At 37.3% G+C, this 17,540-nt stretch overlaps 1 protein-coding gene and 1 long non-coding RNA gene across 4 annotated transcripts in view; one reads left to right on the top strand and one right to left on the bottom strand.

Moving 5' to 3' along the window:
• COL28A1 (collagen type XXVIII alpha 1 chain) overlaps window positions 1-17,540 on the top strand; it is a 144,244-nt gene that overhangs the window by 24,656 nt on the left and 102,048 nt on the right. For all 3 annotated transcript variants that reach the window (XM_084896664.1, XM_084896662.1, XM_084896663.1), the window contains 3 exons: window positions 2,580-2,624; window positions 6,195-6,239; window positions 7,322-7,375. In XM_084896664.1, the coding sequence (XP_084752790.1) occupies window positions 2,580-2,624; window positions 6,195-6,239; window positions 7,322-7,375 (144 nt within the window). The remainder of the gene's footprint in view (window positions 1-2,579; window positions 2,625-6,194; window positions 6,240-7,321; window positions 7,376-17,540) is intronic.
• The window catches only part of LOC311628998, a 126,501-nt gene continuing 120,742 nt past the window's right edge, over window positions 11,782-17,540 (bottom strand). The window contains exon 5 of the long non-coding RNA XR_014796117.1: window positions 11,782-11,928. This is a non-coding gene — a long non-coding RNA (uncharacterized lncRNA). The remainder of the gene's footprint in view (window positions 11,929-17,540) is intronic.

The following is a 17,540-nucleotide window of genomic DNA, read 5'->3' as shown; positions in this document are numbered from 1 at the left end:
ACATAGAACTGGACTAATCCAGGCCTCCCTAAATTTCAGAGACTCGAGTGAGATAATGGATGTGATAATAAAGTGTTCACTTTTTGCTGGTCTGCAAATGTAAGGTGCTATTAGGAAGAGACAGAAAAGAAATGATAATGTGGGAAAGTTTAAAAAGTTCCATGATTACAAAATTGTCCATATGTAGTTGTGAAAAATGAGATTTACACATGACCTAACTATGAACACCAGGAAAATTATGTATATCATGTAAGAAAATATTCATTTAAACTTCTGGGGAATTATAGATTCACCGGAGGAGTTCGCATTTGGAAAACGCTCACTGTCAGAGCACAGTGACCCTGACCCATCGACATTCAAACCAGAATTTCATCAGGAGCAGTGGCCTCAGAAGCCAGAGGCTAGGAACAGAGCTAATCTGTTCGCAGCTTTCTGAAGCACTTTCTCTCTGGAACTGTGTCATTGTGGCCATTCCACAGGGACTAATGAGTCCACCAAAAAAGAAAACGCCTTTTGCAGAGGCAAATAACATGAGTACAATATTTTAATTGATGGAAAACTGCATCCCTCTTTCCCCAACAAATGCTGTTCCTCAGGATCCTATAGCGAACAAATCTGTCTGGACTAGTGGAATGTGAATTCTGGCCAAAATACTTCGGAGTGCATGTATAGTCCTTTTCTGTTTGATATTTTGGTGGTTGACTCATTTTATTCCCATCCAACATTATTAAATTAACTGCCTTCTAATAGATTCTTCAAGAGTGATTTTCCATGTGCATTCAGAAGTAAATGTTCGACTTGTCCTAAGAGAGGGCTCAGTTTTTCCTGGGTCCATTTGACTCACACGATGTAGAGAGAGAATAGATTGCTTTCGAGCAGAGGCATAGCTGGACCTAAGAATCATGCCTCCCTCTTTCCTACTCCAATGTCAGCATTACCCCAGGCAGCACCCTCGGCAGAAGTGTGGAGTCAGTGGGAAGGGATCCACAGACGATGGCAGTGAGCTTTGTTCAGCGTTGGGTGGCTAATGGAGAACATGAACTTGAGAGTCTAACAGACTCAGCTTGTGGTCATGGAGAAGTTCCTTAATCCCTCCGACCCTCATTTTCCTTATCTGTGAATGGAGACACATCTCCCTAGTGAGGCCGGTGTGGGGGTTAACACCAATATAAAGGCTTTGGTACACACTGTGCATCCATAGTTGGTGGTTACAGTTGTGATTTCCCTTCTTGGAGCAGCTGCTGTTCAAAGAGTGGTGGGCAGCAGGCCTGCTGTCAATCTGTGAGCTGTTTGTGGCTATTTTGTGAAAAGATGAAGTTTGCACCAGAATATGAATCCACTAGATCACTAAGTACACTGTTTAGTTCAGCTGACATGTATTTTTCATAGCAAGACCTCCCTGATGAAGGAAGCAGGGCACTGAAGTCCATGTTAGTGCAGGTTCCTTATGTCAGTGTGCAGGGGCACTTTGAGTAGCACACTTAGAGCAGCACACAGGAGACAAAGCAGCAGCAGAAGCAGAAACTAGTAGTGCGGCACTGGACTAGGAGTCATGGGCTAGCATGTGCATTTAAGTGCATCTCCAGCTGAGTTGCCTTATCTCAAAAATATGAATTGGTCTGAGGCTCAGAAAATACATATGAAAGCTCTTTGAAATTCTAATGTTAGTTGTTATTCCAAATAGATTCTTTTACATTTTGGTTCAATTATTAGAAGTCCTGAGCAAGTTACTTAGTAACCTTTTTGAATCACAAAATTTCATACTGTAAAATTGGGCTAATAATATCTACCTCAAACCACTGGTGTCAGAATAACTAAAGCTAATTTCTAAAATAACATTAGTAATAAACTGTGAAACATAATTTATATGTTAGTTTTTTTCATTAATATTCTGGGAGAGGCAGGACAGTGAAGAATGATGATGGAAAATACATAGCGTGTCCTGCTCTCTTGCTCTCACAGCAGACCTTGTTCATCCATCATGACTTCTTCCCTACAAACTCATGACATGGTCTCAGGACTCTTTCCTCATACTCTCTAGGCAAAAGCTACTACTCCATCAAAGTTGGTACTGGGGCCGGAGCATGGTGTTGTGGAAACAAATGGCCCTGAGTCTGGGTAGACCTAGGTTCCGACCTGATTCTTCTTACTAGCTCTATGATGGAGAGAAGTTAACTCACTGAGCTTAAGTTTCCTCTTCTATAAAATCAGAATTCTAAAACTGATCTCATTGGTCTGTACAGTGGATTCAGTTAAATCACACATGCAAAGGGCATATAATATATGGTAGATGCTCAGTAAATCTCAGCTTCTTTCCTTTTAATTCATTCATCTCTCAAAAATGTTCAGCCCCATTAGGTGGTACCACTGATTTGATTTTGTCAAGTTAAAGATGACTCATGGATAAAAATTTTCAGAGTTCAATGCCCAAACAACCTACAGGATTGAGGACAAAACTGGGTATAATCTATCAGAGTGCTTACTAGTATGTCATAAGATTCTGCTGGGATTCCTTAAGAGAAAATCATAACACTGAACGACTACAAATGCCTTCTTATTTTATTTTATTTCTTTTTTAGGGTGTACCTGGAGAATGTGGTAAACCAGGAATAAAAGGTGACAAAGTAAGGAACATGTTTATAAAATGCTAACAGCTGTGATCCTTTGGGGCTAAATTTCCTTAGGAAGGAATTCCTGTTTCTATGAGTCTGTTTTTGTTTATTTGTTTGTTTTGTTTTGTTTGAACAGAGACCAAAGGGATGGTTACCAGAAGGGAGGGAGTGGAGAATGGGTGTAAAGGGAAAGGGGAAGATAGTCAACAGTATTGTGATGAGTTTGCATGGTGACAGATGATTACTAGAATTAATGGAGTGTTGACTCACTACATTGTACACTTGAAACTAATATAACCAATCTAAGATTGTATACTGACTATACTTATTTAAAAAACACACAATTGAATGATTTAAAAATTACAAAAGTAAATTTCTGGAATACTTTATGTCAATCACACTTCTGGTGTTGGAAAGTCATTGGCTCAATTTTCAGATCAGTCAGACAAGAAGCAGAAAATAAAGCCATATAAACTTTAATGAACAGTGCCCCTCAAATGCCTTTTTTATAGACCATTAAGTCTTTGCTTTGTGGTATCCTAACTTTTGAAGCCATGCCTACTGAATGTTATAGTGGAAAGAGTAATTTAACCAGCAAATAGTCAATTCAAGCTCCAATTGGGGAAAAGTAGAACTGTTTTCCAGATGTAACACTGAGAACAGGCACTTTCCAAAGCAGAGTTAAGAACTCTATGAAGTAAGTTAATAAAATAGTTATAAAAAATGAAGCAGACAAAGATAGAAGTTTGAAATTTTGAAAATACAGCAAACCATGGATAGTTGAATATATATTTACTTTTCATTAAAAGATAAATATGAATAAAGTATTAAGTTGGAGACAGTATTAAATATGTTAAAGAGTTCCTTAATGGGCCAGAAATTCATAGAGAATGCATTTGAAATCTATATACTAAAAGGCTGATATGCAAATTGACCAAATGGTGGAACAACCAGTCACTATGATGCACACTGACCACTAGGGGGCAGACGCTCAATACAGGAGCTGCCCCCTGGTGGTCAGTGCACTCCCACAGGGGTTGTGCCACTCAGTCAGAAGTCGGGCTGATGGTTGGCAAGCACAGCGGTGATGAGAGCCTCTCCTGCCTCCACACATTGTTAAGGATGTCCAGGCCTAAGCCTCAGACATCCCTGAGGGCTCCTGGACTGTGAGAGGGTGCAGGCTGGGCTGAGGGACTCCCTCCAACTCTCGAGTGTATGAATTTTATGCCTCTAATGTAATAATAATAAAGGGTCAGAAAAGCACACAGTAAAATAGTTTTCATTGCAGTTAAGAACTATTAAGAACATGCCGTTAAGATACCAAACTCAATATATATATATATTTTAATTATGGCAGAAAGTCAAGGGAGAAAATGAGGCAGAAGGTGAAAAGAAAAGGATAGGATAATGGCAGTGGCACATGTAACAAAACACTTTAAATAGCTTGAGACTTCCTGAAAGCTTTTGAAACTGCTGGAGAGTGAAAGGTCAGTTAGATCTGAAAAGTGTAGGCTTGGTAATTATTTCTGGACAAAATGGAAAGTATAGTAATGAGTGGATTCTTCCTGGATGATAACTAAAAATGTGAGATGTGCCTGTACTCAGAAATACAGAATAAAGGACATATGTAAAAGAAAACAAAAAGAAAGATAAATAACTGGAAATACTATTTGAAATAAAAATGATTGATAAAGAGTTAATATCATATTTCATTTACTAAGATGCCAAAGATTGTTAAATGCCCTAATGTATTTGTGCCAAAAAGAAAGAAAAAAAATATTTCCAATTATAAAGACACAATTGATTGTAAAATGTATCCCAATGTCAGAAATGTGAAAATTTGAAAAATCCATGTCTAGATGTCAATGGAATATAGTGTCCCTGATATGAAGAATTCACATAATTCATAAGTAAAATATACAAAGAATCAGAAAACAAAAAAAGAGAAAATTAAAATGGCTAATAAATGAAAAATTATCTGCCCTGACTGGTTTGGCTCAGTGGATAGAGCTTCGGCCTCCAGACTGAAGGGTCTCAGGCTTTATTCCGGTGAAGGGTATGTACCTTAGTTGCGGGCATATCCCCAGTGGGGAGTGTGACGGAGGCAGCTGAATCGATGTTTCTCTCTCATTGATGTTTCTAACTCTCTATCCCTCTCCCTCTCCATTCCTCTCTCTAAAAAATCAGTAAAATATATATTTTTTAAATGAAAAATTATCCAATGCATTGCAATCAGATAAGTAAACTTAAAATATTATTTCACTGATCAAATTAGAAAACACTAAAGTAATATATACTCAGAGTTGATGGGGATTCTATAAGATGAAGATATGCTTTCTTTACTCAGGTAGTGAGAATGGAAACCTGAACAAACTTTATGGAGAAAAGTTACATGTTTTTATCACATAAAAAGTGTGAGAGGCAAGAGAGAGTAAGAGAGAATTTTCAATGTGCTTATTGTCTGTCTTTACATCAGGCATCCTTTCTAGGAAATTATCCTTAGGAACGAGTCAGAAGTTGGACAATATGTATATACAAAGATGTTTATTATAGCATTATTTAAATAGTAATCATCAAAATGAATTTAAATGTCCAAACTAGAGAAATTACTAAGTAAATCATGATTGATTTATATTCTTTTTAAAAATATTTTTTTTTTTATTGATTTCAGAGAGGAAGGTAGAGTGAGAGAGATAGAAACATCAATGATGAGAGAGAATCACTGACCAGCTGCCTCCTTCATGCCCTCTCCTGGGGATAGAGCCAGAAACTTGGGATGTGCCCTTGACTGAAATTGAACCCAGGATTCTCCAGTCTGCAGGCTGATGCTTTATCCACTGAGCCAAACTGGCTAGGGCTGATTTATATTCTTGAATATTATTCACTTTACTGAGTTATTAATGATACAATAAATATTTTTGATACAGAAGGCCAAATAAATAAAATTGTATATATACTCTGGTCAAATTATTTGAAGAAAAATCTACTGGGAATAAAATTGGATGAAAATATGTTAATAGCAGTGTGAAGACACACATAAGTAAGAAAGCAGAAAAAAGTGGAAATCTGAGAAAGAGACTATATTTTGCTCTAATAAAAATAAACCTTTAAGGGGTTTCCTAGCTACGGAACATACTGAAATATTTTCTGTTAGAAGACTGTTGAGTATAAACAGTGTTTTGCCAAGTTTCATGTCTTGAAGATGAGCAAAAGAGTGATCTAGACATTGGAGAAACTCACTAAATTAATTTAACTGACATTACCTTGTTGGAAAAAAAACAATATTCTACCAAGCTTCCTGCTTTCCAAAGAATCCTAAGAAATCATTTACTTTGATAAAAATGTCAATATATAGGCCAAGAAGTTATGTCTTCATGGAGTTTGTTTGCTAAAGGACAATGTGACCTCCATTTGACTTGTTAATTAGGATCATTTCGTTAATAATGAATAGGTTAGCTTTACTGTTTGGATAACCAGGGAAGACTGGCCCTTACAGAGAACACATTCCTTCTCTTCCACCTAAAATCATTGCCCTTTGAAGATGGATATTTAGAGTGGCTTACCATCAATTTTATTTCACAGGGATCCCCCGGGCCATATGGATCAAAAGGACCCAGAGGACTTCAGGTAAGGAGGCTAATACCAAATCTAAGTCTAGAGCAGAATCACCTAGGGAGCTTTTTAAAATCCCTTTGCCCACTTGCACCCTCTACCAATTCAATCAGAATGGCTGGAATTGGAGATAGGCATCAGTATTTTTAAAGATCCCCAAGCGATTTCAATGTGCAACCAAGTTTTGGAAACCATTATGTCAATGTTTTATTTACCAACTCAGGCTCCTAAAGATAGGTACCAGCAGGGGAATCCATTTAGTGAGTAGTTGAAGGGATAAAGGTTTAAAAATTAACTTCTAAGAAGACAGTAAAATCATAGTAGTTAAAAACAAAGTGTAACTGGTTTTTTTGTTTGTTTGTTTGTTTGTTTGTTTGTTTTTGCAGTGCTACTATAATGTAGTTGGAGGAGCTATGCATTTTCTCTAAATTAAATATTTGTATTGTTTTACCACTATAAGTAGTTGATGTTCAATAACATGCAGTGATTCTTTAAGGCATTTATTTAGGTTAGACATACCCTATAGATTTCAAAAAATAATATGGATGATTTTTTTTTTCTAATCTGTGAACTTGCCTCATCTACAGTTATAATGGGGGGAGGATATGTATGTGAAGAGTTAATTTCAGTATTTCAAAAAGTCTATTGAAAATTATACTTTTACCCAAGATTTCCTAGACAATATCTACTTAACCATCAACTCCTTTGTTTTAGCCTGGAGTTGTGTCAGGGTAGGATAGTCACTCCAGCTATCACAGGGTCATTGGAAGTTGCAACTTTCAGTTATATATGCTTTAGATATATTTTTTAAAAGTTGTTTCTTTGAAATCTTTCAAAGAAGAGGTCCAGGTCAGGAATAAGGTTGGAAACACAGGTCTAGAAAACCAACCTTTCATTAATAAGTATTTGTTTTTAGAGGGTACTTATTTGACATGAAGAATTTCACCTTATTCCATTTCTCAGCCCCATGTAATTACAACTTAACTGAGTTATAGTCTGAATTCTAACTCTGGGGTCTCTAGGGACCTGAAGGAATAATTCATTTCTGATGGGCCTTTTGTACACAGAGCTAATTCTTGGTTTTCATCTTGGAGCAGGGCATCAGTGGACCTCCAGGGGACCCAGGCCCAAAAGGATTTCAAGGCAATAAGGTAATCCTATTCCTGGGTTAAAGACAGGCAGAGTGTCTTTCTCCTAGTGAGCCACGGCAATGCATGTTTTTATTAGGCAGAAGTCAATGGACTCTTTGGGGAAGTATCTTTGGAAATACAAAATAACTTGCAGGCATATACACAGAATCATGTTCAAGTACATCTAGGAAGTCATTTACATAGTTTTACAATTTATTATTATATTATTCAAAGGAGCATTAGTAAATATAAGCCATTATCAGAATCTTTGCAGTGTTTCTTTTTTCATTTCTGCCATTTAGTTATTATATGGCTCACTAGAGACTGATAAGTAGTAATAAGTAACTCAACTCAAATGACTATTTCCCCCATGTAATGTCAACTCAATATATAGTTTGTAAGGGAAGAGAATTTATAGCTGTTATACCAAAAGAAATCAAGTTGTTGGTTTTGTGTGTGTGTGTGTGTGTGTGTGTGTGTGTGTGTGTGTATTTTAAACAGGGCATAGTCTCAATCATTACTACCATGTTTGTAATGTCTTTCCACAGAAAACCAGGCAAGATAGGTAGGGGAGAGTTGAATAAGAGTTAAATAGAACCAAAATATGCTATAAGAAGGATCTTTAAGAGACTTTATAAGGCTCTGTTTTCCAATGAGAGTGGCCATTAATTTGCTGAAAGCAAGCCTTTTAGTTCCTTTTTAATTCTTCCCAATGCTTAGTAAATTTCGCGGATATAGTAAGTACCCAATAAATGGAATTGAGTTAGTGACTGGAGATCCATCCGTAGAATTTATGGTGGTAATAACAGTGAAGGTGCTTTCCCCAACCAACCCTAGATAAAGCCAATATTTTAAAAGTACTATTAAATTTAAGTTGTGGGGAGTAGTTGAACTACTTGAGTATTCTTTTCTCAGAGGAAAGGGAGTGACAAGTATAGTGATTTAATGAGATAATGGCAGTGTGCGATTCCCCAGGCCACTTTTAATTGGCAAATTAAAATAGAATGGGCTTCTCAGCAGGAGCGTGTTCAAACTTCATCTAGGGGAAGTGTCTTCTCCAGTCCTTGCCTATGATTAATTCTCTCTGGGGGAATGAAATAGCTCCTTGGAATACAGAGTAGAAGGTTTTTATAAAATTGCTTTGGCTGCAGGTAAAATCTGCAGCAAGAAAAAAAAATATTTTGACAGTTCATGCTTATTTCTAGGATTCTTTGTTTACCTAGGGTGATAATTTTCACATGTTTGTGTGAGGCTTAAAAGCAGGGGTCAGGGTTAGAATTTGCAACCATAATAGAATTACAGAATTTTTGAGCCACAAGGAATATTTCGTTTTTGAAAATGGGAAGCAAAGTCTGGAGGTCACATGGCTGGCCTGAGGCAGAGGCAGAGCCAGGTCTTCAGCTGTTGCAGGGCAAGTGATGGGTTGGGAGCAGGCATGTGGCTTTGGGAGATGGTTGGTGGCAATCCATATAAAGGCGCCCATTTGATCACGTCTCGTTGTGTCTCCTACAATTACTACTTAGGTTTTCCTTTTTAAGTAAATTCATTTCAACAAACTTTAGCTTTTCATTTCAACCATGCATTAATTCTTTGAGAGAATAAATAAATAAAGAGTCAAGTGTTTGGGAGAACTTGTAAACTTCTGACATGAAAACATTTCATGCTTGACTTTCATAACGTCATACAAGGAGTGTTGTTTCAAAAGTATTTGAGAACTTTATCAATTTTCCAAGGGTGTCTCTTAAAATTTTTTTTTTTAATTCAGTAAAAGATATCCTATATTATAAAAGGCTAATATGCAAATTGTCCCCTTGACTGGGAGTTCAACTGGGAGTTGGACTAGAGGGTGGGGCTGGCTGGCGAACCATCCAAGATCCCTTCCCCAGGGCCAGCCCGATCGGCCCCGATTGGGGCAGGCCAGCCAGACCCCACCTGTACAAAATTTGTGCACTGGGCCTCAAGTATAACATAAAATTACCACTTTGATGTTATTCACAGATTTCACTGCTAGGTAAACACAAACAGTTCATTGTCACTTAAAAAGATATCAATTTCTAGAGCATGTTCAAAGTTGTTGGTAGGAAGTAAAGTGGAAATGAGCTATATTTTTTCCTGCTAGCTAGATTTCTGGTCACAAATGTAGTGGTCTCTTGATGTTATTACTGATTTCCACTTCTCTTTGGATCTGTCAACCAGACATGCATGTCACATTGATTGTTATTTTTAAAAATTTTATACTTGTATGAGTATATTGTATTAAAAGTCAGGTTTCAGGGAATAGTTTCATTTCCCATCCCAAATGTACTTCTAAATCTTACAGACTTAATTAACTATTTTATCCTCAATAGTTATGTTTTACATTTCATCCATTACTTTTTTATTACAAAATGTTAAGAAATTGCTATTGCAATTTGTACAAGAAAAAAAAAAAAAGCTCCTAAAATCCAGTAATTCTGTATTTTCTAATGGGCAAATAGGGGATTATTTTTTAAAGTTTTTATTGATTTTTAACTTATTTTAAAAAATATATTTTATTGATTTTTTTACAGAGAGGAAGGGAGAGGGATATAGAGTTAGAAACATCGATGAGAGAGAAACATCGATCAGCTGCCTCCTGCACACCCCCTACTGGGATTGTGCCCGCAACCAAGATATGTGCCCTTGACCGGAATTGAAACCAGGAACCTTCAGTCTGCAGGTCGATGCTCTACCCACTGAGCCAAAATGGTTTCAGCAAGAGAGGATTATTTATTTGAGAACTTCTAGAATAATAGATAACACTTATTTACTGATTATTTTCTATGTACAGATACAGTTCTTAAATTCTCATTTAACATAATACCAAACTCTCTGAGGCAAGAGAGTTCAGGTACAGATTAGGCACAGAGAGTTTAAGCAATGGGTCCAAGTCTACACAGTGAGTAAGGGACAGAGTCAGGATTCAAACCCAGTCAGTCTGCTCTTAATCATCATATTCTATTTATTCCCTAGGAAAATCACTCAATTTCTGGAATAGTCAACCTGAGGCCAATGCATTTCTTTTGGACAGTATGGAAGCTGCATATGTGTCCAGTTCTAATGTAATCTGGCTGGAAACAGCAGTCTGTTAAGGGGTACCTTCCTACTTTGTTATAATATTTATCTGGAAATGCAGGAAAAGAAGGAAGAGAATTGTGTTGGGGGGCAAAAAAAACTAGCAATGTGCTCTTTCAAATACTTGGTTTCTTACAAGATCTTAAAATAGATATCTTCAGATTTGTAACATTTATGAAAATTGCCTGAGAGTTTCTAAATGGGGCCTGCCTGTGTGTTTAAATTTATGAATGGTTTCTCTCAGGAACTACAATCCTGTTGTACTGCTCTCATGGTTGGATTTTCTTCATCAAAGGGTTTGCAGTCAAGGTGGCCAAAGAACAAAAGGGGGGGAAATAGCGTGCGATAAATAACTTTTAAAAAAAGTGGTTCTGGCCTTGTTTCACAAACCATTTGTCATTAATATTTTCCACATGTAACATAGCTCCTATGTTGCCCTGAATACCCTTGTTTCCTTAGCAACAAAACATTGCTGTTCCTCACAATGAAACTTTGGCTCTAAGGGCACCTCAGCATGGTTCCCATACATGAGGGTCATGCAAAGCATTCATAAGGAGAACATCCCATCCATCTAGAGACGGATGAGTTGTTCTCCTTATGAATGCCAAGAAGACATATCCTAGCATGGGACTGAGAGTGTAGCTCAGGAACGAGCACTCTACTCTTTCTCAGTCAAGTTGAGTGCTTGCTTCCAAGGGCTGCAGTGGTGGTTCGGGTTGCAATCACATCCGGCCATGGAATGGGCTCTCTAATAAGTGGAAAGAATGGCTCAAGACTGGCAGGCCTTTCAAATCACAGAAAATAAATTACTAACATTAGTTTTGAACAAGTAAAAAGAGCATGCTGGGTATGCAAGCCCACATTAGGTAATTTTTGCCATTTCTTGGTGTTTTTCTGAGGTAATTCTGAAGATTATTTTTTCTCAAGTCTCATACAAACTTGCTCTTTCCAAGACCCTCTTTGGGCTCCTGAAGGAGAGATAGATAGTTCACTGTGGCTTGACCAGAACACAGGTTGTGACGTGTTGAATCTCTTAGTGCCAGTGCTTCAGTGCTAAGGACAAAGGACACTAGGAAATAGCCCTGGAGTATTTTCCCAAGGCAAACTACTAAATGTTAGTGTGCAAATAATTAAAAATATGGTGATATATTATATATTAATTTATCACAATAGATGAATTGCGTCCCTTCTTCTAACCTTTTTCATTGTTTTACTCTTGGATGTTCCTATATTTCCTGCAGGATTTTCTTTCCTCTAAGTGTTTTTCTCTTGTGCTATACTCAACATAAGCAACTCAAAGTCCTTTTATGCATGAAACTTGGTCTTACCTTGGTCTTAACTTCAGCTTCATTTCTGAGATGTTAAGAAAACCCATAAAGAGATGTCGCCAGTCTGGTCCAATTGAATAAATTGGATATGGTCAGGGTAAAGAATCTCCAGTGAATCAAACATCCATCATCCATCAAAAATGAACAAATGACCTAGAATTAATGAAAAAACAAAACTTATGTTTCCAGAGGAGTGATGAGGGCAAATTCGGCACACAGAACACACCAAAGTTCTACATCACACCATGATTCTTAGACACACCACTTCTCCTTATCCAACTCTGCCCAGCTTCCATTGTTCTCATCCCATATTCTGAGAATTTCAAGCACAGTAGATATTTTTAAAGTAGCTGGTATTTTCATGATATTAAGTAATACCTTGTTTCCCCGAAAATAAGACAGTGTCATATATTAATTTTTTCTCCCAAAGTTGTGCTAGGTCTTATTTTCAGTGGATGTCTTATCTTTCCATGCGCTAGGTCTTATTTTCGGAGGATGTCTTATTTTTGGGGAAACATGGTAGCTAAATATACAGATTCTAAAATTAAAACCGTGAGCCTAGTAAACATCCCAATATAACATCCTGTTTCCTTTAAAATACCCTATGAAAAGAGGTCATTGTTTAAAAAAAAAGAAGGCTATTTTGCTTGGTAGTTCAGTTTGCTCATTAAATTCCAAATATGAGTGAAATCATATGGCACTTATCTTTCTCTGACTGGCTTACTCAGATAGAGAGCAGGCAGACAGTTCTGTTGTGTGTGTGTTTGGGGTGGGGTGTTATTGGGGGTGCTGGAGGGATTGATCAAAAAGAAGAGAGAGAAAGAGAGAAAGAGAGAGAGAGAGAGAGAGAGAGAGAGAGAGAGAGAGAGAGAGAAATAGAGAGAGAGAGAAAGGGGAAACTCATGGACAATAGTGTGGTGATTGGGGAAGAGGGGAAGTGGAAGAGGGCATAGAGAGAATAAATGGTGATGGGGGAAAATAAATTAAATTAAAAATATATTTGAAAATGTTTGCATCAAAAATGAAATAAATAAAACGAGGGCTACTCATTAACTCTTAACATAGGTACTAGGAATGCATATGCAGATAATTTTGATAGCCAACAGTGTGCTAATTAAGTTTTCTTTGAGCTTCCATGTGTTATGCCTTTAAATATTGCCATCTTTCTGTCAGATATGAACCACTGACAGGATAATCAGACAGATATGTGCAGGTCCATCACCCTTATAAAGAAAAATCTAAAGCAAAAGATCCAGTGATAGGTCAGAAGCACAGAGATAAAAAAAAAAATATATCATATGCACACTCATACACATTTAAGATAAGCAAAAAATAAGTATTCATTGACTGAATGAGTAAAAGGCTTTCAATGGAATGAGTTGTCAACAATAGCACTCCCTCCCTCCCTCCCTCAGCATTCCACAGCTGGTCGCCCTCCATGTTCTGTGCCACCTCCTGGTGGTCAGCACATGTCATAGTGAGTGATTAAACTTCCATGCTCCCTGTCGAACTCCCAAGGGGACACTTTGCATATTAGCCCTTTATATATAGAGATATTTTCATTGGAACACAGTGTCAATATTTTCATTAGAACAGAAAGGTAATTAATGAAGATCTAGTAGTTTTAAAAGTATATTGTATATTGATGTTTTAGTAATTATTTAAATACACGACTTGACTCAAAGTTAGCTTAGTAGATTTATAGGTCAACCTACTAAACAAAACTAATATTTCACTTGTGGTTTGGAAGTAGTTCAATACCACAAATATGAACAACTCTGAAGAATTTTAAACCTTCTCCTTATTTCAGTTCTCACACAACTCAAAAACCTAACAATTTCCTAACAAGATGTTGCTTTCAATCACTAAAGACTCATGATTTGCAACAGGTTATAATCCCTTATAACTCAATGGGAAGTAAATCAGTTGAAACATACGTGGATGTCAACAATTTCTAGTGCTGTTCAGAATAATAAATCAAATGAAACTTTCTTCTTAACTCCATAGCTCTCCTAACTGAGTGACTGTATTCTTGGCTTCGTGTAAAGTGTTTTAAGTGCAAGGACCTGGAACATGTCAGCTTTCCAGATGTCCAAAAACAATAATGGGCTCTCTGGTTCAGGCTAACAACTTTGAACAAGGCTGTGATCGCTCAGTGCAGAGCCATGCAATAGGAAGAATCCCTTTTACAATTTCAATGATAAATATCTGTTTAATGAAGAATCAGAACCAAGCTGCCAAACTATGTGCATGTTTTTCCTTCAGAGATGGCAAAGTCTAAGTGCTATTTCTGTCCTGGGCCCTATAATTAAAGGGAAAGGATCAGTAATCCAACAATTCTTGTGGAAAGGTCTTTGTCCTACATGCACATCTGCCCACCAGGACTCTCAATTAGCTTAACTCACTTGACATGAGACCACTGACAGTGACAACCTGAGGTGGATGCCAGAACATGTGGGATGCCAGTCAATGGCTTCAAGGTAGTGGATTTTCATCCCCAATGCATGTGGTTCTCAGCAGACAGCCTATAATGTGTGGGAATGTGTATGCAGGTGTGTATGCAGGGACAGCTAAAGTGAAAACTCTGACAGAGAGAGAAACCAAAATGCTGCCAATAGATCCTACAAAGGTGCTTGAGTCTATCCCACATGCCCAGACAAGCTGGCACTAATGTGAAATAGAATCAGTTACTGCAATTCCTCAGATGTCGGAATTTTAAAAATTAATAAAATCAGTTTCCTTCATTAATTCAAGTAAGTTGCAATAGTAACACTGCAACAGGGAAAATTAAGTTCATTCCAAGGATAAGGTGCAATATACATAATATGTATAATTTTAACAATTTGTAAGTGTACATTCAGTGGTATTAAATACATCACCACCGTGTAAACACAAAACTTTTCCACCATCCCAACATAAACTTTGTACCCTTTAAACAATACCAACTCTCCTTGTCTCCCCTTGTCCCCAGTCTCCAGGGTAAGTTTTTAAGAAGCATATTACACTGTCACATGAACCCATCTCCTCATAAATTGATATTTTGTTCTCTTATTTATGGAGAAGGTTCACCCTTGAATATTTTCCAGCTACTTATTTTGTTCTGGAGAAGTCCAAACAGTGGCCACCAGACCTGTGATTCTTAGAAGCTCTCCTGAGGGTTGTTGACTGCTCCTTCCTTTTAGGGAAAACTACACACATTGCCTTAGACTTTCTGAGTGATAAAGTATGACTTTCCAACTAAATCAAACCATATGAATTGCCATTTTTGTAGATCAAACGTGGTTGAATGTTGTCAGTTTCACATGGTTGAACCTAATGGCATTGAATAAAATGAGTTAAGTGTTACTAAAATATGGTCCAATAGTTTAGTGGCAATTATATTATTTACCAATTCTTTGATATTGTGTAGTTTTTTCTTTTTTGGAGGGGATAAGTAGGTGGAGTGTTTGAACTGTGGTCTTTTCTTTTACCCTAGTAGAAGTTATTAAAAAATACTGTAATTTGAGATTTGAAATAATGGTGGTTCCAAACTTAGTATAGGTGGTTAATAATCTGTTTATATATCTAGAATTATATTGTGTGATCACAGTATTGCCAATTATAATTTACATTACATTTACCACTAATTCAGTGACAACACTGATCCAGGTAAACATAGAGTGTTCCTGAAATTACATTTATAAAAGCATATTTCCTCTTGGTTTATACTGTATTTCAAGATCCTTGGTCTTCATAGATGGATCTTCAGCTGTGTGATGGATTGAAACTAACTTTAGTGTTTTTCTTCCTATAACAAAGACATAAATTTAGTCTTTGATGAGATGTGTTTTCAAATACTTTAAAAAAAAGAATTGAAAAGTCCCAAGGGGCAGTTTGCATGGTGGTTAGAGCACTGGCTCTAAAACCAGACTTCTGGGGTTCAAATTCAACCCGCTGTTGTATTAGCTCTGTGACTTGGGCCAGTTACTATTCTCCCCCATGCCTCAATTCTCTCATCTATGTAATGGGTTAATAATAGTACCTACCTCTTAAAGTTGTTTTGAGGCTGCATAAGTTAATATATGTGAAGCACCTAGGGCAGCACTTGTTACATAGTAAGTGCAATATATATTGTCAATAATTACTCAGCAGTTAAGAACTTTGAAGACCCCTCTTATTATTAAAGCAGAATAAGTCTAGCTTGATATGTGTTCTAACAATATGCCTCTTCTTACATAATGCTTTCTCTCAAACAAGAGAAATTAGGGACTAAAAATAGAGCCTGACTTAGAAAGTATTTGATAAATATTAGTTTTCTTCCCCACCCCCTTTTCCTTCTTTCCAAAAAAGGGGCCTTTCTTGACTTTTCCCCAAGTCTTTGTATAGTGCCACCATGTTCCTGAGTTTTAGCTAAGAGTGTATCTTGGCCATACTTGAACCATTTTGCACTTGCAAAATGCTCATCCATCATTTTGTTCCAGTTGGAAAGTATGAGAGTATTTGTCCCAAATGTTAAAATATTAAAGTTTGTGCTACACAAAGCTGGGAAATATTAGAAAGCAGTTGCTAAAACATCCTTGTAATGTTAAGAAAATGTCATGGTCTGATTACATTGTTCATAATTGTATTATTCAAGAAATGGTGAAGTTCTATTTTCAGAAATGTCTAAGAGTTTGGGGCAATCATTCATTATTTATTATCTTAGGAAAAGGAAGGATGTTCGTTGGAGTCAGGGCCAGGAAACAGTAGTGTTGGGTTTCTCTAGCTGGACTATCCATCCAGTGTAAGCTCAGGCCACCTATTAGAATTTCATTACTCCTTCAGCTGAAAAAAAAAAATGATTTGTCTCTGATAAGCATAAAAGAGGAACTGCTTAAAAGCTACTTGGTATCACTATGGTTGAACACCTGAGTAAACTAAGGGCAACTCCAGGGGAGCATTTCCAGTCTTCCATTTCCCCAGCCTAGACCAGCTTTCCTGTTTTGTTCATCTCCCGCAGCTAGAACAGCACCTGATCCCTAGTTGCTGCTCAGTGAATGCCGCATGGATGCTTGAGTGAATGATGTCAACTGGCCGAGCACTTAAAATATGAAACTGAGCAAAATCTCATGCCATCCTCCCCACAGTCTAGGGGGAGATATATTAACTAAACGCAAAGTTGCCATTATTAAGAATGCTCAGTAAAAAAAGAGGGAAATGGTGCTACCAGTACCTCTATCATAGGGATTGCACCCAATCAGAAAAGCCTTCTCTGAAGCTATACTGCTTAAAATAAGATCTGAAGAATGAGTCAGGATTGACTAGGAAAATGCAGAAGTAAGAACATCCCAGATAGATAAAATAGTGCATGCAAAGATCCTGTGGCAGAAAGGAACATGACAAGTACAAGGAACTACAAAGGTTCATGCTGCTAGGGTGGCATGTGGTGAAGCAACTAATAATAACAGATGGGACTGGAATGGCCACAGGACCATACTGTACGGGAGTCCTCAAGCCTTGTAAGGAGTGCTGTCTGTACCCCAGAGGGAAGGGAAAGGCTTTGAAGGGTTTTACTCAGATTAAAATGAAAAGATTGCTCTGGCACAATGTGGGGGAGGAGGAAGAAATTGGAGTGTGCTGAAATGGACACATGGAAAGTACTAAGGGATTAGTTGTAATCTGAGCAAAAGATATTATTAATTTGGGGTAGACTGTAGAAATATGATAGAGAATCAAGGAGAAGGATGGATTTGAGAGAGACTTAGGAGGCATCTTGATAGGCACTGGTGATGCATTGCACACAGTGG

Source organism: Pipistrellus hanaki, assembly GCF_964339955.1.
Source record: "Pipistrellus hanaki genome assembly, chromosome: 10".
NCBI lineage: Eukaryota > Metazoa > Chordata > Mammalia > Chiroptera > Vespertilionidae > Pipistrellus > Pipistrellus hanaki.
Note: the sequence above shows the minus strand (reverse complement) of the source record. Positions and strands in the feature narration are given on the sequence as shown.